Source organism: Falco cherrug, chromosome 9 (genome assembly GCF_023634085.1).
Source record: "Falco cherrug isolate bFalChe1 chromosome 9, bFalChe1.pri, whole genome shotgun sequence".
Lineage (NCBI taxonomy): Eukaryota > Metazoa > Chordata > Aves > Falconiformes > Falconidae > Falco > Falco cherrug.
In genome coordinates this window covers 52,082,337-52,107,250 of record NC_073705.1, presented here as the reverse complement: position 1 = coordinate 52,107,250, position 24,914 = coordinate 52,082,337, and the positions used below count along the sequence as shown (strand labels likewise).

General features: G+C 39.7%; 1 protein-coding gene and 1 long non-coding RNA gene across 5 annotated transcripts in view; one reads left to right on the top strand and one right to left on the bottom strand.

Moving 5' to 3' along the window:
• Nucleotides 1-24,914, bottom strand: part of TACC2 (transforming acidic coiled-coil containing protein 2) — a 129,567-nt gene that overhangs the window by 17,074 nt on the left and 87,579 nt on the right. For 3 of the 4 annotated variants that reach the window (XM_027805479.2, XM_055720123.1, XM_055720124.1), the window contains 8 exons: nt 18,333-19,650; nt 14,888-14,923; nt 13,365-13,425; nt 12,113-12,320; nt 8,210-8,271; nt 7,257-7,372; nt 6,327-6,498; nt 4,750-4,890 (listed from right to left, as the gene is read on the bottom strand). In XM_027805479.2, the coding sequence (XP_027661280.2) occupies nt 4,750-4,890; nt 6,327-6,498; nt 7,257-7,372; nt 8,210-8,271; nt 12,113-12,320; nt 13,365-13,425; nt 14,888-14,923; nt 18,333-19,650 (2,114 nt within the window). The remainder of the gene's footprint in view (nt 1-4,749; nt 4,891-6,326; nt 6,499-7,256; nt 7,373-8,209; nt 8,272-12,112; nt 12,321-13,364; nt 13,426-14,887; nt 14,924-18,332; nt 19,651-24,914) is intronic. The other variant, XM_055720125.1, reaches the window with a different exon arrangement.
• Nucleotides 1,211-3,723, top strand: LOC114015858 (uncharacterized). The gene is made up of 3 exons (XR_003560026.2): nt 1,211-1,885; nt 2,509-2,652; nt 2,740-3,723. It is a non-coding gene; the product is annotated as an uncharacterized LOC114015858 (long non-coding RNA).

Sequence of the window (24,914 nt, the reverse complement as noted above, 5' to 3'; positions counted from 1 at the left end):
GAACATTTTTAAGGAAAAATGAATATTTAAACCATTTAATACATACTTATGCATACTTTCTACATAGCGCTCAACACTTCACTAATATGTTTTCTCTAGTTATCTCTTGCATTTGAATGAATAGTAATAATGAAATGCAAAACAACTTAAATTTTCCAAAGATGACTGTAAAAACCCTTGGAATTTAATCATCGAGCAGAAATGCTTGTAGCAGTGGTCCGACCAGTATTGCCCTGATTCTGGAAACACTTCACATGAGTCACAACCAGGCTCTTTGGCAGGAGCAACCAGTAAAAGTCCTCATGGTTTTACTGCAATTTTACTTCAAGACAATTTTACACAGCTCAAAACTGATGCGCAATTCAGTAACTGTTATTTGCTGCCTCCAAATATTCCTATCCTGAAAATATAGTATCACCTGACCAACACGATGATGGTATTACCCAAAATAACTCTGTCAATGCTTTAAGTTCAACACCTAATTGCTGAGAAGGTAAGCAGTTAATTGGGGTAATAATAAGCACAGGGATTTGTAAGTCACTGAACCTCGCACAGAAAGATTAGAGTCTGCAGGGGAATTACTACTAAATGTAGGTCACTGCAATCTCAGTGTAAATATTTGAAAGCCCAGTGCACTGCTGCTTCTCTTCCCAGCATCTTTCACCGAAACCAGGTATCTGACCAGAGGGAGAATAAATGCACATCGACTAACCAGCTGCAGTTACCTCGCTTCAAGAAGGTCAAATTGAATGAAAACAGAGAAAGGCACTGGAATGAAAAGGAAAACTAGTTTTTATTCATGCTGTTTAGAGGAGTATGTATTTAGCCCTGCTGAAAATTAGCTTGCCCTTTTCAAGCACTCAAATATTGCTTGGGTGCGTATCAAATGGTGTACGCTTTAACAGATGTGGTTGCAGACCGGTCAATGGAGGCAAAGCAAGACCTATTTGTATGTGCTGAAAAACAAGTAAAATCCAAGCATATTCCTTTCTTGTATGAGGCAGATTCTCTGCTTGTAAAATTTTACTAGAAAAAATGGTGTCTCTGAAGGAAATATTCTTCCTTCGCTACCACGAGAGCCCCCCAAAGCTATGATGCACTAATCCCATTTGTGCGGATGCTTTTCCTTTCAGTTTCTTCCCTTTCCTTGGATCTTATTTCCACACCCAAGTCTACATCACCTCAGCACCTGCAGGGTGGTGGGCACAAACCCTCTTGGCTTTCTGTTCAAGTTGCACCTACAAAAAACGCCCACAGGACATCCTAATGGAGTTTGTCTAACAGAGGAGCAGTAACTTATCTCAGTGCTGGAAGACAGAAATCTTTGGCGATGTAAAAGCAGATGACCAGTCCTGCTGTTGTTGAAGTCTGTGACAAGAAGTTTGGGAGTGGCCAAATAATCTCCCTCTGTCAGAACAACACATTGCACATCCTTATTCTCAGACCTAGTCTTAGCAGAAAATGCCTGTACTTAACCTTTATTTTAGGTGACCTAACTTGCCATAACAAGCGCTTGTGTCTTTATTTAGCATCCTATTCTCGTTACCCATCCCAACGTGGTTTTGCAAATGTTAAATGTAATTATACAACATTAAGAAAAGAATGGAGACCAACCAACCAGAAGGGAATCTGCCAGTTAGTGTCTGAATTTAAGTCACTGCAGTCATCTGGTGGCTTCTATTATACTTAATCCAGGCCATCAGTCACTGCAGGTCACAAGAGTAGTCACCATAGGCCAATTTAACATTAGCAACCTCCCACTGAAATAGTAAAGTTATACAAGGACAAAAGTCCTCCCCAGCCTAACGTGACACCCACTGTAATGAGCTAAAAGCATTCCTATGACTGACTGGACAACGTGTGGCTGCCAGTTCTCTGTCAGAGGGTGAGTTTTGCTTATTTTTCTCTCCACATCGCTGCTTATCTTTTTCGCTGTCTTTCTTATACAGATTAATGGCATTTTTTAAAAATCACATGAAATCCACTCCCCATTTCTAAGTTCTAAGGAGTTTATAAACTTGTTCTAAATAAAATAAAATGCTGTAATGATGTTAAAAAGCATCTTTAAAATATAACTTCACATAACCAAATACATATTAGAACATTTTTGCAGCTCAGAATCTTCCCCTGGATAACACACAAGGATTCACAAACGCAAAAACTTATTCTTTTCAGTCTAAAATAGTACAATTTGTGTGTTTCTGAATTGCTGGCTGGTAGTAAAAATGCAGATGTGTAACAGAAGTCTTTTGTGTAACCTGTAGCATCTTGGTTTAATCTTGACTGTTTCCTGGTGGTAGAGAGCCTGACTGCTGCATGTTAAGCAGCGTTGGGAGGACAAGGAGGTAGAGAGAGAATGAGGTAGAGGGGATCTAGAGAGGATCCCACTCACCCTCTTCTGACACTCGCCACTCAGGGCAACAGAGCGAGGGGACACACACAGGCCAGCGCTCACACATGAAAATGGCATTTATTTTTTCCTTCTTTGTTCTTTCTGTTCCTAACTAGAAGGTTAAGCTTGGTTTCTAATGAAGACAACGACATGTTTTCTTGATTAAATAGAAGATTATAGCAACATACTTTTAAACACCTATAAATCTGCAAGGAATGAGTTTACTTTGGGAAGTGCAGCTGGCTCATGGGCTATTTAAGGTAAGCAAAATAAATCAAATATAAGCATTGTTTTTCATAAAAGTACAGTTAATCTAAAAAAAATTAATCTTTACTTTTATGAACTAGCTACTTTATGACTTATCTTTAATGCACCAAAAAATTCTACCCTACAACCAGCCTGAATGTTGTTACGAGGCAATGAACTCAAGATGACATAGGATCAGGCAGACAACTTCCCACTGACATATTAATGGACAGTATAAGAAGAGGAAGGTCACTGGAGGACATATCAGAAGCAGTCCCCTCATTTGGAATAAGTATGTCTCATTGCAACAGGACACTGCCATCCCATCCGCATCCCATTCAGCTGATGCCACCTCCCAAAAAAGCCACTAACGCTTCTGGCTCGACTGTTTTGCTGATAAGTACCATGAAGGGCATCTTAAACTGGCTGTGCAACTGGTTAACCACCAAACTCAGCGCATCCGAGCAAGCTCTTCCACCCCATTCCAAACACAGTGAGGACCACATGCATCCCTAAAGCAGTGCAAAGCATCACTCTGAGGCGGAACTAGTCAGCACAACTGGAAGCAGCAATTAAAAAAAAAAAAAAAAAGTTTAGAACTTCATGAAACAAGACACACTGTGTTGGGAGGCCTTTTCTCCTTGGGACTCTATAGCCCTTCCAAACCTGCTGTAGTCCCTTTCTTCAGATGCCTGAAGGCAGACTTGATGGAATGTCTCACTTCCAAACTCCGTTAAGGTGTCTGATTTCAAGCTGAAAATACCAACAAAAGGGAAAATGTCCCTAAAGTCAAAATCTATAGCATCTTTATGAGAAGCAGGTTTGGTATTGTTCTGCCATCAAACCTTTTAGGAAAAATCCTGCTGTAGACAAATGACAAATGGCCACCTGGATTGCAGAATCTGTCTCCTGCAAAAGGTATGTGTCTGCTTCTTGCCTTCAAATTTGCTTTTTGTTAATCTGGATGTAGCGGTACTCTGTGAGTGGAGCAGGCGACAGCACTTCTGTGCGCAGTACTGCTTTCAGCATGCTATTTGGTGTCACACTGAGGTGTGCACAGCTTAGCACTGCACCCCGAGAGCCTTAGTTACCTTGTTAAAGAAAAAGCAGCACTCGGTTTCTTAGTCTGTGCACACTCACACACACGTGGCAGGCACAAAACAGATACCTTGGAGCAGAAAGAAGACAGGGTAATCTGCCTGGCTAACTTCAGTGCTTCTATCCTCATTGCAGCAAACTCTAACTCCTCCTGTCAAGTGTTTGGTTGTGAGCAATCCACAGAAAAAAAATGTATTAAGAACACAGCAAAAATGTTTAACACATTCAAAAATGGAATGTTATATTTTAAAATATAATTCTGGCAATTCCTGGGTGACAAACACATCCATATTCCTTTTACGTTGAGAACACTGATACAAACCTTCAGTTTTTGGTTAGTTTTGAGGTAGCTGTATAGACAAACAATGGTTATTGGGGGGTAAATATGAACAACACTTTAGGTAAAATAAATGTTTTCTGAAGCTAAAACTGTTTTTCACAGACTTGTCTCCTTTTGTTTTCATTTTACATGAACTTATGCCAGCTGCCACTCCCAATTCAACCTCTGCTGTTTTAAAATCTCACTATAAATATTCTAGAAAATATGTCCTGACATACAGAACTGGTCTGCAGATCAATTTGCTTTTCCTAGAAGAAGCTGTGCCAAATTCTGCATTAGACAGATTACTAGAAAAATAAAGCCTAATTTTCATTTCAGCAGAATTAGGGCCTAAACCTCTGAAAACCAATCTACACACACAGACCTACTAAGGCCAGGTGTCAAGACAACTCTCCACACATCAAGTCCTGTGTTCAATCTTAAAAGATTTGCATCATAAAGACTTCTGCAAAATATATCCATCAGTGGTATAGGATAGCTGTAAGTGTCTGTTTCCTGTTCCTTAAGTTCCTGAAAGGCCAACGTTACTTTGGAAAGAATCAAAGCATTATTTTGCTTCTTTCCCACCTTCTCTCCAAGCCTCCCCCCACCCTTTTCAGATGAGGCAAAGCATTCCTCTACCTGTGAACAGACAAACTTAAAGAAAAGCAACATTTATATTCCTGCTACAAACCTGAAGTTTCTGAGCAAATACTGGGGGGTTCTTTTCTGCTAAGTCAGGATCTAGATATTCAGACTGATCACATATTGAGGTTTTCTTAGATATCCTATTGAGAAGAGCATCAGCAGAGACAAAGGAGTCTTCAGGAGATGTCTGAAGGGCAAGGAGGATATAGCATAAGCAACAGATTTTTTGCCCAAGCAGTTCAGGCCAAAAGCAACATACGTGTCTGCAGATCTTTGACTCCTAGCAGTTTCATGCCCCACTGAAGAATACTTTTGAATACATGGTTCATAGGTGTAACAGACAAACATCAAGAACAATTCTTCCGAATTTAAAAGCTGGGTATATTTTCCAACACTAACATCGAATAAGTAATATTAGGACCTCTAAAGCATGAAATAAGTAATATTGGGACCTCTAAAGCAATGGCTCTCAAACCGTGGACCACAGCCCACTCTCGATACTTCATCAATAGTTTTCAAAGAGTTACCACAGGTTTTGCTCGTAGAATAGCTTATGTTCAGTTCAGGCAATCTCTAAGGCAGTCCAAAAGCTTTGAAGACCACTAAAACTGAGGGGAACCTCAGCAAGACCCTTTTTGCAGTCTTTGCAAAGTCTTTTGCTGCTTACTGGGGATAAACTAAGTTATGTTCACAATTATAACCTGATCAGAATAAATACATAAGATGAGGGTGGACAGAATTCCAATGACAAAAACAAGACCATTGGGATTTGAGGACCCAACACTTTCTGCTGTGAGAAAAGTATTCAAGCTCATAAAAAACGTTTTGTGAGATGGTATCAACAGCATTGTTAATACCAATTAAGCATAATACTGCAGCTCTTGTTTTGACTCCTCAGTAAATATACTGTCCTATAGCTTAGCATGCCTAATGCTGCAGGCGTTTGTGGAACAAGTTTTCCTGGAAAAATGGAGGACCTGAGGGAACCTTCATGAATTTGAGAACCAGTGCTCTGAAGTCTGTATGCAGTGCAGGCTGGAATCAAGGAAGGGCTCACTGCCAATTCAAATGTGACCCAGAGAAACCACTGAAAAAAGTGATTTAACTGAAACTGGAATGAGTTCTAATGATCATAAAGTTGAATTTTACATTATCAGTATCAGGTGATAACAATAGAGTTGACAGTTTATACGAAAATGTGAAAGGGCACCTGTTGTTTACTGACAAAATTTTTAAATTTTACAGTACATGCAACAGAATAGATCATGTCTCTCTGTAAATATCAAACCCCTTATTTTATATATAAAATATTTTTTCACATATTGGGTTAAAGCACAGTGTAAAAAAGCCTGTGTGAGAAAGAAAGCACTTCAAAGTATCAACCTGGAATAAGTTAACACAAGACCATGTTGAACTATGGTAAGAATTCAGAAAATTCTTCTGAATTCCATCAGATCCATCAACCTACCTACCTCATTTGGGTACTACCACATGCTGCTACCAAGGTCTTTAAGTGTCAGGTGGAGTTTCACTCAGCTTCTGAGATCCACCTTTGCTACCTCTTATATGACGTGAGAAATCTCTGCGGGAAAATTATTCCCAAACTTATCATAAATTGCTTACTATTTCAATAGCCTCTGGAGTTGTTCCTAGGGTCAGGGGCTCTAGGTCTTTCTGCTTTGACTTGTCAGGTGGCTGTAAGTGTGCCTCTTGGCTGGCAGCTAGCACTCGGGAAGCTGGATGTTGTATTTTTATTCCAGAAGATTGCTGGGCTTCAGGGTCTTCAAAACTTGACCTGTAAAAAGATTGTGTACCTGCTTTCAGGGTGGAGCACAAGGCCCTTATAAAACAAGTCCTCTTCATTACTTTCATGTGTGTGTGTATATGTTTATATGCAAGAATATATACACACACACATTGTTTCCACCCAACTTCATATCATTATGTTTCATAACACTTTGCAATATCCTTTCAAAGCAATGCACCAAAGTCATGTAAAGCCAGCTCCATCAGAAATGTTACGTACATTCCTTAAATATTTCTCGCTTGCCTTTTTACCCCTTTCTCGTTGCGACCTACCTCTCTCCCAACAAACAACTTTCACCAACCAGAACAGATGTCCTCAACAAGCAAAATTTTTGGAAGTAAACACAAGCCCCACATCCTGTGTTCTTAAGAACTAGACTTCTTGTTCAGAAAATATATCTAGGAAATGCCAAGTGAAAAGTGGCTATCAGGAGATTTCTAGATTGACATGAAAACGACCTCAGTATCTGCGAAAAAGACTGTAAGCAGGAAGCGACTGTCTAGTGAAATAGTTGCCACTGTGACTATTGAGTACGAGTATGAAGGAGAAATATATGTCCTCCCATGTTCCTTCCCATTATAAAATTCTGTCTCTTTGCCCTCTATCATACGCGTACACAGATGGGAGCCTATTTTTAAGCAAACAACTCAGCGGCAGAGAGGAAGAACTGTCTGTGTACACGCTATGATGTTAACCCGCTTCCCCGACACCCTTTTCCACTGCTGAATTTGCTTGCAGTGACATACCCTGAGCATGGCGTTGTGGAATCAGACAGTCTGATGGGAGGCGATTTGACTGGACTCTCCTGCTGTGCATCAAACATTAGGTATAAAGACTGTTTCTTCGAGGTGCTATCATCCTGCTGGCAACAGGAAAAGAAAGGCTCATTAAGCAACTCAACCATTCTCCATTACAGCTGATTCAGGTCACTGAAGCCTTAAGTGACCAAATGACTTGACAGACAACTAATAATATAGGACTGTAATACAGTCTATGCTGACACTGAGATGATCCCTTCAAGGAAGAAACCATTAAAGAACAAAACCCATAGAGCTCACTCTTTGTCATGGCTCTTCTCCCACTTTGGCGTTAATCAGATTTCTGGTCCTGTGAGGCAGGAGGCATCCCTTGACCAGAAGTGCTACTAAACTATCCGCTGAAACTTCTAATCAGTTTAAGCACCTGACATGCATGCTTGATTTTTCTAACTTCCCCAGTGGATATACCCCCTTTGGATCTACTCAAGCTATCAAATCCATGAATTAAATAGAAGTAAAACAAAACAACGGATAACATAGAGTACTGTGTTCCATATTTCGCATTCATTCTGCATTGTCTCCTGATTTCCCTCCATCTTCTTAAAAGTTTTACTCTCAGTTTCTTAAAATAGTTCAATAGCTGGTGTAGACAGCTCTGTACTCTACGCTGCTGGAAATACTGATTTGCTTTTAATCTCCAGAAAGAACTACTATGATGCTAGCTTAAAAATAAAATAATTAAACGGAACAAGCTCTACAGGATACAGGACAACAAAGCACATGCAATTTACCCTGGTTATGCCAATTTAAAGGAACTGGGTTTGCAGATCTGCTGCAGGCACGTTATAATTAATTTAAGGAGTAGTGAGGCTGATGGCATTATCAGGATAGTATATTATGACAAGGGAATGCAAATGAATGGAAATGGAATAAGAACTTACAGGCACAGAGGAGCCTATTTTCTCCATATATTCTATTTCATATGAGTTGCCATATTCCAATTCTGCAACAGAAACAAAAAAAAAACATTAAATATGTGCCATGAAATGACTTTTGCAGAAGTAAATGAGATCTCTTCTTATTTACCAGGGCCACTCCCATTCTGCTCAATGCTTTTCTATGAGGTATTAAAAATAGAATATACAGAGAGAAAGCAGAAGGTACATTGATTTTCACTGATTTTCAACAATAGAACTAGGACACATTTCAGGCAAATTCATTTGCCTGAAGAATTGCAGCTTTATCAGTTTGCTGAAGATTCTGCCCCAGCGGCCAGAATATTAAGAAACTTTCAGAGTGCTTTCAGAGCACAGATAACTTTCCTCTATCTTATCACAGAAAACACATTTTTCAGTTGTTGGTAATGCTGATAGCAGTTTCCTTTAATGTACGCAAAAAGATTTTAAAAGCTGTTGAGAAACGCAGTAATTTCTATTTCTTAATCTTTATCACACAATTTTTAATTAAGAGGGACTACTGTGATATCACTTAAGATGGAAAGAAATATAAAATACCTGTATGCTCATTGAACAAGGGGTGAGACAACAGCCCAGCTTACTGGGCTGTGTTCACATTTTAGTTTTGGAGGAAATGCCTGAGGCAGAAAGATTTACGAAGAACCCTAAATCTAAACCCTAATAAAAATGCAAATTTTTACTGTTTCTCCACTTCTAATCTCCTAATTACACTGGGGGGAATAAACAGTATTTCTTTTCATTCCATGGTCACCCAGTAGTCAATATAGAAGCAGATAGAAAAAACACAGCAAAATGGAAAAAAGAGCATACCTTCCTGCACCCAAATAAAAGCAAAGACTTTGTGCAATGACACCTTAATTTAAAAATTGAAAATGTAACTAAATTGTCCTAATGCTGTATTTTACTCTGTTTCCATGAGTTAATTCAATAAACCACTTGTATAATTTCATTTCTGTTATAGATAAGTTCTAATGAATGGCATACTAGCATTTACATTACGATAAAAGTATGTGCTAAAATTCTTCTAGATTTGGGCGGCTTTCAGGAAAACAGCAACTGTTGCTAAGACATTCGTTCTTTACACAAACCAACCCCAAAGATAACCTCTTAAGTGTTTCATTTAAAAAAAAAAGTTTCAAAGGGTGCAATATGAGTTTACAATGCTCAAAAATTTTTTATGATAAAAAGCATTGTAGAGTACAAGCACTATAATCCCACAAGTCTATGTGTTTTGTGAAACAACCACTGAAGAGGAACAGCCACAAACTCTCAGTACTTGACAGGTGGGAGATCTTAACAGTAAAATGTCTAAGTGAAGAGAACACTATAATAGCAGGCTGCTCACATTTAAATTCCTAGCACCAGAAGTTTTTAATGGTAACGGGAAGCCAGGCAAGATAGACAACCTCCTGCTATAAGATACAAGCTTCTTGTTAGTGAAAGCAAAACCAAAACTGAAACGAGATTCAAACCACCTACTAGATGCAGAATTGTAGGAGAAAGCATGAAATACCAGATAACAGCACCTAGTGTTTAGCAACTGCCTTTCTGTATTTCATTTATATACACATAGCCCCATGAGGTCCATCACGCATCTTTATAGGGCAGCTTTATGAAACCAGAGAGCAATTACCGAGCGAGCGTACAAGCATGCTCAGGGGCAGGAGATGTATCGGCACTGTCCTCTGCTGGCACAGCCAGCAGTGATCTTCCATCTGCCTGCTGGGCTGGTAGCGGCTTTGCAATTGCAATCCGAACTGACTTTTGGGACAACACGTATTTAACTTTACTGATTTGAAAAAACAGCAGGATGCAGACGGAAATACTTCAACCAGAAACAAAAGGAGTAACATGGCTCGCTAAACGCAGTTTGTTTAGTCTCATTGCTCTCAGAAGTTTCCAGCATAATTAGACTCTATCTCCTCTCCTAGGTATCTCCTCTAAGACATCATCTCCCCTCCAAAACCTTAGGCTCTGGTTATCTCTATATATTCAAAATTACAAATGCCCAGGATATCCCATGGAGTAAGATCATTATCTTTTATAAATACATACAACAGACTTACTAAGCGATGTCCTCCAACTCCTCCTACAAATAGCTGCAGAATTTTCTGCTATAAATTACTGCTTATTCCTGGTCTGTGCAACACGAAAATGGCAGCAGTTATAGGCAGCGCATGCAACAGATGAGAGCGGGATGTACTGGCTGACTCAGTAGCTGGGCTGTATCTGTACAAAAGCCGTGTTAGGTTACAGGAAAACACTCACACTAGAGTCTGGGAGGGGTAAAAATATTCGCACTGAGAGACAGCCCTGGAATTACTCAAAAATGTCTCAGCGCCACAGGACCAAGACTGTCAAGGGAAAAAATATATATTATTTTTAAGAGATCTGAAAAGCGGAAGCATTGTTGATTTTAATTAGCATGAAATCTGAAACTTCGACTATACCATTCAGCACACATGAGACAACAATTAGCATTTAATTAGGAGCTTTGCTCACTTTCTTCTACTCACTTTGATAGCTAAAATGATTGCTTTAGTGTATCTCTCACTACTTTTTTGTTCCATTTCCTTCCATATAATTTCCATTTTCCCAGACTTGGGGAACTTTTTTTCTAAAAAGGGTTTCTGTTAAGTTGTTTTTTTAAAACTCAAATTAGGCAAAGCTGATGCCTGAATTTTATAATTTGACAATAATACCAAATGGATTTATCCAGACTGACATACTTATCTGCACAGAGACTCAATAGATTTCCGAAGAGCCCAGGCCACACAAACCCACAAGCACGTGCATATGAACATATGCGGTTTCATTAAAACCAGCGTGATTATTCATGCCTTTTAATGTCAAACACATCTGATCTAAAAGCTTAGCAGTTCTTAAATTAGTTTTTAATTAGGCAAAAAACTCCTCAGACCCAGTCTAAAATGGCATAAAGTGGCATTAATGGTAGACTGAAAGGTTAGGGGGGGAAAAAAAAAATTCTGCCAAGGAAGAAAATGTTTAAGCCGAGTTAAACTCCTACATTCTTCCCACCCACAAAGCTGAAAATCTGCTCTCGGAGCAGGTGTTGCAAAGCAGCATTCCCTCTGGGAACACCAAGGAAGGCCACACACACATTTTCTACATTTTGTCTCTTCCACATTTCACAGATCTGGAATGACAGTTCTTGTAACAGAAACTTCCAGCTTTAGCTCACAACTGCTTTTAGGAAGGTATGATGGGAAAAACCTTAATAAGCTGATCTAGAAGGAAATTTTATCTGGCATGTGAATGGCAACTATCTTACACAGGGGATATCCTGCACATCGTTATGCATAAAGATATCTGGATCCTAGGAACCTGGGGGAGAGATGGCACATTAACAGTCTTCACGCAATACAAAAACTTGGAGCAGAATTTTAACCTGGGACCTTCTCCCATTCACGTTAGTGGAACAGGCTCGGGCAAAATCTCCAGTTCAGTGGCTCTGGATCCCAAACACTTAACCGAGAGCAGTATCAGACCCGAGTCTCCCATGAAGGCACTGATAAAACAGGTAGCAAGCACAGAAGAACACAGCATGTCTACAATTAACCATACAAAGGAAGCAAAAGCCTTTCTCTGAAGGCCCCTTTCATTTTCTGCTAAGCTTCCTCTCTGCTCTTTCTTGAAAACTTGAGGTTGGGCTATTGGGGTCTTACATTCAGCTCCCCAAAACTGCCAAGCTCCCCGGGCTGCACCAAAGAGCCTAATTTTGTAGGGTTCCCAGATAATACAGTTTGCATTCAGCAAAGTATACACCAACATCCTCCAACAAACCAACCCCCCCCCCTCAATAAACGCAACATTAGCTGATTGCAGACAGTCCCTTACAAACCATACCCTCTGTAGGAGAGCTGAACTTAGTCTCATTAACAAATGTGGATAGATCAGACGGTTGTGGGTAATCCTGCTTATCCGTGTTCAGGTCCACAGTCATGCAGGTCCATTTCTGACTGGTCACTGAAGACGCTAGTTTCTCCTCATCTGTCGCATGAACCACCGTGGATATGACGGGAGGTGTTTCTGGAGTAGGCAGTGGAGTCGGATCCTGCAGAAAACAAGTGCAAATTAATTCTATTATCTTTCATTAACACATCAAATAGTTTAGGCTCTGAATTCCTCTGCACAACCGAAGCCATCTTTTTAATTCTGCCCTCTTAGCCACAGTTCCGTACAAAATACTTAATGAAAAATACTGAAGTACTTCATCTAGGACTCTACGAGCAGTGAGTTCTCCCAGGATAACTAAACTCTTCAATGATAAACACTCATATTGCAAAGCTACCTCGATAATAAGGAAGAAAGGAAATCCAGAGCCATTTAAATGTTAGGCACTCGATGCAGGTGGCACACATCACCCATGACCAAAGTCTTTGACTACCAAACCTGACTTTTTAGGCTTCCCTCATAGGAGCAAAAACCTCTGTAGGTCTGCGAGGTCACGAACCCTTCCTTAACTTCTATGCTGTCCAGCAGCACACATAAAAGGGTAGGATGGATAACAGGAATGAACAGCAGCATGGAAGGAGCTGTGCCACATCAAAGCAGTTAGGCCTTTTAGGCAGAACAGCTTTTGCTAACTTCTCTTCCAAGAAAACCACCTGCCAGCAGTTTACAACAATGAATAAAACCATCCAAGCACATGTTCTTGGTAGACCAGCCCACTTGTTTTATTTGTATTTCCCTTCCAGCCCACCAATTTGATGTATTTAGTTTCTTACTTTCTAATCTAAAAAAACCAGGGTGGATAGTTAAGTCTAGTTTTCCAGACAACTGACTGAAGAGATTTGTTCATATCGTCGTTCCATTGTAACATACGGCCTTCCACAGTACATTTACTAATAGTCTAACTGGAATTTCCACAGAAAATACTGGATCTAATAGATGTTGTATACACACTTCTAGAGACCAAAAGGTTAGTATCTTATGATTATAGCCCAGTGCGCGATACCTGGACAACAATATGCTTATATTGTTTACAAAAACCTCTTTATTATTAAACGTACAATTCTACAATTAAATAAATAAAATTTCCCTTTTTTGCCCCTACAAGAACATAAATTACATGCACCAAAATAAGGCAGTACTTTACCTGAGAAGGAGGATCAGATAATGGGGATCTTTTTGGTGATTTTTTCACCCTAAATGTATCACTGAAAATAAAGTTAAAATAGTTAATATGGTAATCCCAGCAAGAATCAGGTCACTTCACACTTAGCAAGAGACAGCCACAGACAATGCAACCTCTGTAAGCCGGTCCGCTTTAAAATCCCATCCATTAGGCAGCAGCACCACAGAGAAACATGCCATAGGTACATAATCTTGTCATGCACGTGGAACAGGCCTTGACTCCCCAAAAGCTGAGAAAAGCGGGATTGCCATATTTTTCATGCTAACTACTGACACATTTACAGAACAGAGCTGCTGCTCGATTGCAATTCAAATCGCTGCTCCTCCACAGACATCTTCAGTGGCCTTAAGCAAATGATTTAGCTTCTGTCTGTTTCCGTTTCCCATATGAAAATTAGGTCTAAAACACATCTTTACCTGAGAATTAAAACTGTGATCAACTTGGGCAGTAAGCTCCGATGACCCCATAAATAAATAATAAAAAATAAACCACTTTGGTACATTTGGATGAACTACATAAAAGCTGCTGAGGCAGATGCTGTTCCCCAAGAGGCCAGAACAAAGCTCTATCATTACAAATGTGCACAACAGACCCTTTTAAAAACAAATACAACAAATATGGCAATTCTGCTTCCAGTTCCCCAGGGTTCTCATAGTGCAGACTGGGAGCACGGACACTGTAGCCCTTCAAAACCCCACAGGTTTCAATCAGGCAAAAGGAATGAAGAACATAATTATGTCTCGGTGTATAATTATGAATGTTGCTTTTATGTTTAGTCGCTATTGTTTAAAAATATTTTCTAAACAAGAAATAAACCAATTATCTACCTGTTTTCTTGATGCATATTGCCAGAGTTATTCAAAGACATTTATTCACTAACTAGAAAAGGGAGAAAAATATCACAGCAAACTCACTGATAAAGACTTAATGTTCGAACTGAGATGCAGTGGCAAAAATTACTGCTCACCAGCTCATCCCTGATCAATGATGGCAAGATCAACACTAGAAATTATAATGGTGAGTTTCAATCAGCAGAGGGTAAATCAATACCACATTCAGAGGGGAGAATAAATTGGACAGCTGAATATTGGTGTGTTTGATGCTACTAATTATCTAGTTATAATGTTAGAAGTAATTAGGATAACTTATTCCTTTAAGGAGAAAGAATTTATTTACAAAAGACTGATTGTACAATGGCTGAAATACAACTTCCGTATTTTAGCTCAAGGATACAAAATCTATATAGTTTTTAAAAGAGGATCTTCTTTGATAGGCAGACAGATAATGAGGCAATAGATTCCTCAAACTCATTCCCAGTCAGGCATCTTACTTAAAACAGTTTTCATATGTGCCAGTGAAGTGAAATAGTTAACATAAAAGCTTCATGCTGAATAATAACTGATCATGCTGCAAAATAAATCAGTAAAATTAAAAAGCCCATAAATCAAAGAGGAAAGTTGAGCTGTTAGCTGAGAATTACTTACAACAGAGAACATACAGACATCACATCTTCTACCATCCTAAGACAAATAAGACAAAGAAAAAGAGAGACAGACAGAAGGAACTGACAAAAAAGATAAACCTACAAATACTCTGTTAATGTTAATGTGTTATGGCAAACTGATCATGCATATTTTCTACCTGCATAATGTTAACCCATACTTTTTATTGCAAAATACATGGGGAGAAAAAAAAATATTCATCAAGTCCTTCAATGTTTTAAAATTCAATGTTATACTTCTGACATGCTTTCATCTTACAAAACACATTTTTCAAAGCTGACACCTCTGAGTTAAGTTCCTTTCAACACACTAACCGTCCTTGCCTTCCCTGATGGTAGCCACCTGCTTTCTTTTCAAAACACAGTATTTGTTATTATATGGGATGTTGAAATGCTCTTGAATGGCAAGAGCACGGTTATGCATGGTGCATGGTTTGGTCATGTCTGCTGATGTGTTACAACAGTTCAGAAAAAGCTACTTGACCATTACAAATCATTTACCTAAATCAAGAGAGAAAATGACATTTCTTTAAATCTCATCTACTTTGCCTCTCACTGAAACCTAACTTTGTGTTCGACAGAACAAATTGATTACCCCAAAATCAGAAGCAAACCTTGCCAAACAATTAAGGATAAGAAAAAATTTCATCTATTCATAAGTTTGGCAGCTTCTGCTTGGCTGTTTTAATGTGCAATGCTCTTGAAAGCTGGCACCTTGCATTTCTGAACACAGTCCCCAGTCACCTAAGAGTTTCGAGAGCAATGTCTGCACAAGCACCTGTTTTTACTCGTGACTATAAGCAGGCACTTGAGAGGCATCAGCGGCTCTTTGTTCAGCATCATCTGAGCAATACGATCTCTCTCAAAACAGCTCAGCATTTCCGTATACGACCAGAGAGTAATTTGCATCGAGCTGACATCTCTCATCTTTTCACATGGAGGTCAACACTTAAGACTGCTGCAGGTTTCATTCAAGGATAAATGCTGGCTATTTTTATTGATTTAACCCAGGTAAGAACTACCATATGGCACAGATTCAAAGTAGTACAAGCTTAGCGATGGCTTAAACTCATGCCTGGCTTCTTCACCTCTCTTACGCCTCACCCAGAAATTGCGGTCTTTCTGTAGGAGGAACACATTTTCAAACCGGTCTGTAAGAGTTTTATTTCTGCATGCCTCAACAGTGCTAATAAAAACTCCTGGCTTTGCAAAACTGTCCATTAATTTAAAAAAGTCCTGGTATATTACAGTATCATTTCCTAATTCAAGCACCCTCCTTTCTGCCCCTTGGAGCTGAAGCACTTTGCACTGGCTTCTCCCTCCTGTCCCACCACTGGGAGCACTGCTAAGGAGGGTCCTACACCCCGTCTCCCTGCCCAGCAAGGGGTTCTCCTGCACTGGACCTCATGGAGGAGTCATGCCGAGAGCCCTTTTCATGGAGGAGAGAGACCACAGACAGGAAGAGACAAATAAAGCCACTGCTTCCCCGGGCATCCTCCAACAAGCCTCAGGCTAATTTTCTTCTAGAAAATATTATGGCTGCAGGCTGCACAGTGTATTAATATGCAGATTCTCTTCTTTGTTAGAAACCACTTGCAAAAGTAGGTTATGGGGCTGCAGCAAGCTGACACATAACACACGGCAGTGAAAGCAGTCCCAAGCAAGGGCTGGGAATTCCTGCAAACCTCCCGACCTAAGGACCTCTAAGCCCTGCTCTAGGGTAGTTTCACTTCTTCCACCATGATAAAGACCATCAGTGAACTTTGTGACTGACTGTAGGACAGGGCCTTCCCACAATGGATTTCCCCAGGGATGAACGTGGTTTAGCAAACTTTGTAAACTCATGCTGCCCCTAAATTAACAATTTGGAATTCATTCTCATATTCATAGCAGAGGTGTGGACCCAAGAAGTTTATAGTGGGGGTCTGTCAACTCCACTGCAGCTAGAGAAGACACAAGGAGACTCTGGCTGGCTGCAAACATCAGTCTTGAGGGTCTGCTGACATTAAAATTCCCTTCTCTCCCATTGCACTTTCTCAGTAAGATTCAAATTGTTCCTCTCTTGCAGCCAGACTTCTGCATCTTCTTGGTTTGGACTGGACCAGTTTGGACTGCAGGCACTGGAGTACATGTCAGCTTACCTTAACTTAATTCCCATTTTATTTTCCACTAAATTTCAGACATATCTCAAAAAAAAAAAAAAAAAAAAAAAAAAGCAACATCAGAAATAACAGGCTCTTCCTTAAAAAACAACTACACAGTTGTCTGTCTATACTTTCCGTAAGTCAGAAATGCCTCTAAAAAGAAAAAAACGGCACAAGCTTCCTCAAACCTGGCAAAGGATGTGAATTCTAACCCTGAGGGCAGCAGGTTGCTCAACAAGAACTGAATTATCTCCATCTCACTCTGTAAGGGAGGTCATCTTTTGTACTGTTTTACATTAACCATGTCATCTTCAAATTGCCAGGCTTTTTAAATTTTTCAGTCATATTTTTGTTAGCTAGCTGAAACGTTTAAACCATAAAGGGACATGCACTGAGACAATTTCTTATAGATACACACAGGATATCAATTTCAGATAAATCGGATGCAAACTTACTGATTACCTACTTAAAATAGCCATGTCTGAACAGATAAGGCAACATGCACGCCAGCAAGTTAACCATGGAATCAATGCAACTAGCCATTTAAAGTTTTTAACCAAATATCTAAATACAACAAGCTACCAAATTTATCCTGCAATTTCTCAACTGTGCCTAAAAGCTGGGTATTTCCCCAACGTGTAGTAGTCTAGAGGTTTAATCCCTTCTGCAGAATTGTAACCTCTTTCACAGAAAGGAAAATTCTCACATTTTTTAGTCTTGTATTTAAAAAAAATATGTTTCAGTACTGCACTCTTCTGTTTCAAGTAATTTTCTTTTAAATACCATAAATCACTGGATAAAACCATCCTCCTGCTGTGTGCAATACGAGATTTGTCATTCCCTTACTATTTCACATCCCACTCTCAAAATCTGTGATTCATAAAATGGTCTTTACTGGTGTGTACTTTACTTTGATCATCTTAAACAGTATCAAATTCCCAAGATGAGGTCACAGAAAATTTGGCACAAAATCGCTAAAATTTGCACTTAATCAGATTCAAAGCTACACTGAGCCCCAAGACTTCAACAATCCAGTTGCCAGACCAGTGGCCTGATCTGGCTTGATGTAGCCCTGTTTCTCCCCTTTGGCCTGGAAACATCAAGCTACTGGGGAAACAGGTTGAGGGAGAGAACATAGAGACCCCCAGCATGAGTCCAGTTGTGTGGCTACTAATACTCAATGTCATCTTCCTTTCCCTATTCAAATATAAACTGGGTGTAACTGTGCTAAGGGGTAGGAATGTGCCGCCTCTCATCTAGAAACACCTGTGCCCTTTAACTTACGTTTTCAGTGGCGTCTTCTTCTTTTTTGCAGGTTTGTTCAGGTTGTCTACTTCAGTTCCGTTTGTTTCATTGGCACTGGCTGGTATCTCAAAGGAAGCTGGAGATTTAGAGGGCGAGCTGGCTATCTTAGAAGAAGACTTGAAAGGGTCAATAGAGTCCTCACACATATCTGGCTCAAAACTGTAGGTTTGTTGAGGCAGTTTGGGAGATTCTTGCATTTTTGTACTAGATGAGAACGGGTTAAAATTGGGATCATCCCACTTGTCAATATCAAAAGTGTAAGAGCCTTTTGTGATAGGGATTTCGTTTGGATCAGTGGGTGACTTGGTTGGTGTGGTTGGAGCATTGTCAAGCTTTTCCACTGACTTTTTAGTCTTTGGCCTCCGTAGTGGCATTTTAGCACCAGGCTTTTTACCTGCTTTTTTGGGAGGAGTACTCTCCTGCTGGTCTTCACTCGCCCCTTTTTCTTCAGAATAATCAAACTCCAGCCTCACCGCGATGCCTTTGACTGGAGGGTCTTCTTGTCCTCCAGTGTCAGGCGGAGTCACCTCCCCAGCCTCCGGTGCCGTCGTAAGAGGTAGGGTTTTCTTATTGGCAGGGGGAGAGTTTTGTACTTTGCTGCCTTCAGTGCTAAATGCACTAATCCCTTCAAAACTGTCTGGATCCAAAGGGTAGGATCCTTTAGGCACAGGTGGGGCCTCCTGTTTCTCAGCAGAGATTTTAGAAGGTTCGGTACATTCAGGCTTTTCTGAGTCAGCCTTTACTTCAGATGCTGTTTTATCCTCACCTGGGGCACAAGCTGCTTGGCCAAGGTCAGACGGTTCTTGTGGCGTTTCCTTTACCAGTGGAGCATCCAGAGATTTTTTTGCTGACTGCTTCTTCTTTAAGGAAGCTGGTCTGGATTTCTTTGTTCTTTTAAGGGTACTAGAAGCACTACTTGAACCAGTACCATACACATCTGCTGCTGGCGCTAACGTCTCACTGTTGCCAAGATAAGATGCTCCATCAAAATCACTAGCTTGCAAGCTAAGAGAGCGAGACAATGTAGATTTGGAAACTGGGACTGAATCAGTAGATTTTCTTCGAACATTTGCTTTGGGGTCACGATTCTTCGATTCTGGAGAGCTCGGTCCTAAGGCATGGAGAGAATCAACCAGCTCAATATTATCGAAGTCCAAGTTGTAAGTTCCACTGCTGGCTATTGGCTTGTCCTCGTCGAAGACAGTGGAAAAAGAATGGGAAGGGGGACGGAAAGGGCTTTCTTCAACCGATTCGCTGTGTGACACATCAGTTACAGGTACAGCTTCTGGACATAATCCTGTGGGAACAAACAGAAAACTCAGTGAATTTTAAACACATTTTTAAAACTGGAGCTTAATAAGTTTTAATATGATCTAATGTTACAAGTGATAAAAAACCCCAGGGTTAAAATCATACAAATGGGCTAAGCAATGACTAAAGGACATAGAAACCACAGCGACATTTCCAATACATGAACTAGATTAAAAGAAAAAATAGTTCTGTTCTCCCCAGAAAAGGATTCAAGGCAAGTTTCATGAAAACACAAAATACGTATTTGCAATAGCCTCTGGAGCACCTCTTAGTTAAAGGGGTAGATATTACCAAAACATGCTAAATATGCCAAACACCAGAGAAACTGAACACCACTTTATTACTCCTGTTTTCTACTATTACAAAGAGTTTGCAGAATTGTGTCAGAGGTCTTATGCAGTTAATACCCTGGCAATTGACTGGTACTTCAGCTATTACATGTGGATCTTAAGTTTTGTTTCCCATGTGCTATTTTTGCCAGTTTTCCCAGAGGAACATGGGAACATCTCCACAGACCATCAATGCCACTCCTCTATCTGCCCCAAGCAGTCAATACACTTACTTTGTCCTCATAATTCCAAGTTTATAATGAGACATGAATCACTGTGAATTTCATATTAAACAAATTATGGTAAAGGTAAAAAAATCAGTCAATTAGAGAACCAAACTAACATTGTCAATTGAAAATTTTCCTTTAAAAGGACCACTAGAAGCTCCCCATAGATATTTAAAACAGATTTCTCCAAGTGTAGTTCTAACTCATTGATGAAAAGAAAATTTGATAGAGAGGATCATACACTAAAACTGTTCATCTGAGCAGCTTTTCATTGCAATCAAAGATTTGCATATTGAATAGAACCTTAAAATGATTTCTAGAAGTCTCCTGACTTGGGATATAATAGCTACATGGGACAAAGTAGAAAAAGGTACAGTGCACATCAAAAAAACCCAGAAAATAGATAGTTAAGAATGGATTAAGATGATGGCCCTTGCTGCCTTCCAGCTCATTAAAGTTGATTACTCAAATGTTTTACAAATCCCAAATATGGTTTGTTCCTGCTGTTATTGTAATGCTTCTTATCTGAATGTCACACAGTCACCTCTGCCTACGTGTGCGTGTCCCCACCAGGGTACCGGAGGTCTGTGAAATCTCTCCAGCTCACAGTTCAAGCTGGGGTAAGCCAGCTGCTCTGAGCTCTCACTGTATGTACTGGAGCAAAACGCCCCAGTGCTTCCTATTGAAGCAACACAGCATTCTTCATGTTGTCTTTTTTTTTATTATTATTACACGATTATAAAGAAAAACAGTCAAACAAAAATGAATGCTTTGCTCATCCTTAAATAGTTTCAGAGACATTTCTACACATCTTTTTCATTACAACCCTGACATGGTTTGCAAAGTAATTCCCATTTTGCCCACCTAACGTTCATTAATGTTGTTGATAAAAGCAATACAGACAATCATAATTACTTTTAGTCAGAAGCTATGAACGAATTAAGAACAGAAAAAAACATTTTTCCTTTGTTTCAGAGGAAGTCATATGTCTGCACAGAGATTACAAGAATTGTTACGTATGGACGGAAAGGATTTACAGAAACTGGACAGGTTTCCCAAAGCAGTACCTTAGAGTGGCACCACATATTCCCAGAGAATGACAGCTACACAGTTTGTCTTTTAAGACTGCGAAAGTTTACTAAGTTACACCATTTAAAATAATATTTTAATGTGTTTTTCTGCTAAATGAATGCTAATAACATGGCAGGACTTCAAGACAGTTTATTTTTCTCCTTAATCTCCACTGGGTTGGGCTTGGTTTCAGCCTGGCTGGGAGGTCATTAATTAGACTTGATTTGCCAGCCAAGCTGGTGCTCACCTCACACACACTTCACTTTCTGACGCTGATGGGACTTCTGCTAAGGGGACTCAAAGAATGCCATAAAATTCCAGCATTAGACTAATCTATACACTGAAATGGGAATGGAAGACACTTATCAGGAATACATTACAATAAACACTGGCGTAGCTCTAGTATGTCAGCCAAGTACAAATGTAGGTCAGCATGAAATGAAAGAGGGATTTGAACAAGAAGTCATCTGCAATTACGCACTGTTTTCATTCCAGCATGCACCAGAGGCCTCAACAGGATTGAGGTCCCTTGTTCAAAGTCAGTACTAACACACATTTAAATAAAATAAAATAAACCAATGCCCTGCAGGACTTGGACTGTAAATAACAGGCACGGTAGAGCTGAGGTTAGGGATGCATCACAGCAGCAAAGAGAGTGTACAAAGCTTTCCAGCTACTCAAAGCAAAACAGTATTCAAATTTGCTGTGTTCCACATAATGCAGAGCTTTAATATTCTTCAATTGCTTATTTCACAACTTTCTCCTAGTCAAATCCTTTACTTATAGATTTCTGCAGAGTGTCATTCGACTGGCTGATGTGGTATTTTTATTGTTTCTTTATGAAACAATATGTGAAACTGTATCAGAAAACATTGCTTTTGGTAGAAGTGAAATGCTGCTGTTAGACTCTTCTGGCACTACAACAGAATTGGCTCAATGCTAGTAACAGCAGAAATGCTGGAAAGGAAGGTATGAACAGTACTTACAATCACAAACCAGCATGGCTTTATTACTACAAAAGAGATATGAAGACCATTCTTTCCTGACATTAACAGCCTATGTGGAAAGCAGTACCATTTGTCCTTTTACATTACAGAATTAAGCAAATAAGTATTACCAATTACGGTATTTCATTAAAACGCAATTTGACTGCAAAGGAACTACAACACAAGCTATGAAAATTAAGGCAGGACTTGCCCTAGACAGAAGCCAGCACAACATTTTAAATAAGGTTTACATTACACCTTTTATTGGCACTGACAGTCGCCCACAATTTATCTTGGTAAGAGCTGCCCATAGGTAGACATTAAGTTTTATAAAGCATTCCAAGAACAGGAGTGATAGCAGGAAACTTACATTGCCATAAAAAAGAGGCAATCCCTGAAAACCCCCTCCCATTCCATTCACTAAAAAGAAGGTCCAAGTTCTGTTCCTTCCACAAGTAAATTCCTTTGATTTCAGAAAAACATGAAAAACATGTCTGAAAACCAAAACCAGCAACAAAAAACCCCAGACTTCTTGTATTGAGGTGATAAGACTTCTCAATGAGAGTTCTGTGACATGTTTATTGCTTGGCATTTTCACCTGTCACCTATTATGGCAGAAGCAAAAGTTGCTAGAAAGATATTATAAGAGGCTGTTTGCATCAATAAACAAAACAGATTTTCGTTGTTAGTATCAATAAAAGGAATAAAAAAAATTATCAGAAAGCTTTTCTAGTCAACTGCAGAAATCTTTTTGTGTACATTACAAAATACCAAGATTTTGATGGCACTTCAGATCCTAGTAAAGCTTCGATGTCCCACAAGAACAGTGAGGTGGACACATACCTCACTTAACTCAGCCTTCTTTAAATAAAGATCCATAAATGACCTGAACACTAACAAATCCCAGGCATGTGGCCCAAACTGTCCACTGACACCAAATTTAATGAAATTGCAACCACTGCTTTATATTGAATATGAAAGGATAGGAGGCACTCAGATTCAGACCAGGATGGGTATTAGGATTTACGTCTTTTTACAGCCTTAGGAAAGAAATTAAGAAACTCAGTGGCAGTAGTTGTACAAGTAGGCACGGCAAGGGCAGAACTGTTTCATTTTGATGCAGTACCACCGATCCCTTCCTCACCCGTGGAGCCTTTCTGTGCCTTACACCGCCTCTGAGCACTGCGGTACCAGTGGGACAGGGTGCAGCACCCTGGGTACCCCGTACCACAGCAAAGGTAGTATGCTTTCCCAGGATGCATTCACAAAAAGAAACATTTCCAAAAACTACAGAACTTCAGATTTGTTTTAAAGATATTTTAAAGGAAAAGAAATAGCTGCACCAAGCTATGAGCTTACTGAATCTGAATTTGAACTATATCTTAATAAATAATGAAAATATATTAAGGAGTTAGAACATATGAAGTACTTCCAGCTATTTAAAAATATTTTTGTCTTTAAATTATAACTCATTCTTCTAGTGGTGGAGCTGCACTGCGCACTAGGACAGCTGAGCACTTTCTTCTTTGTTGAAGTATCTCTAAAACAAAGCGAAACTGAACAGGTTGAAAATAAGCCATAACACTGCTGAGCTGGAAACAGAATGAAACACTATTTTGAAAGGCTTAGAAACAAAATTTAACAAGATTTAATAAAGCAAATACAGAAGAAATTAAATTTTAGTTCTGTTTTCTAGAGAAAAGCAAACAAACTCTTGGAAAACGCATACAGCATGCACCCCACATACTCTGTTACAAGAAAATAACTTGGGAGAAGAGTACACTTTGTTGAAAGCATATAGGAATTGGAATTACCTAATATTAGAAATTTTGAAACACTGTATTTCAAGTTCCTGCTTGTTATGAGAAGCCTTTGAAGTTAGGAAATCAATTAGTAGTGCTTTCCAAAAAAAAAATTCTGTAAAAATACTGCTCTCATTCTGGGAGAAAACTTTGTATATATAGTTTATTTTCAATTTTTCCCTGCCAGGCTTCAAAAGCAAAAACACTGAAGAAGGATGTTTTCCATACCAAAAATTCAGTTTGTTTTTGTCTGGGTGGGTCATCATCTCTCTGCTGGAAAGCGTGACCTCGATTTCCCCGGCACAAGAAGGACCTGAATATCGGTCCCCCGTCCTGATCAGTGGGCTGTAATGCATCCAGCTCCCACATCTCCCCTGTGTATATAATCTGAATTCACTAATCAATTGGGGAAGGTGGAGGGTGGGGGGAAGAGGAAAGGCCCCTGCCTGGGCAGGAATTCCTGGCCAGAAACAGGGAGTATTCGGAAGAAAGGGCTTGGGGTACTTTCTGGTGCTCAGGGGGCTGGAACAAGGACAAAAGGATGGTGTTAAGAGAAGCTGATGAGCACGCAACAATAATTTAAAATACTACCAAAATAATATTACTAAAAAAATAAAAAGCAGCCTCAAAGTTATTTACCTTGAGAGTAAAACCCATGCTCCACACAACAGTATTTAAGGAGGAATGGAGGGGCTCATTAGTGACACTTTCTGGGGTTCACAGGTAGTTTCCATACAGCTCTGTCACTACTTGCCCTCCAGACTCGCCTGCTGACTGACTCCCCTCTTCTGCTCTACTGCTGATGGACTCGAGCCATGCAGCAGGTTTTACCCCA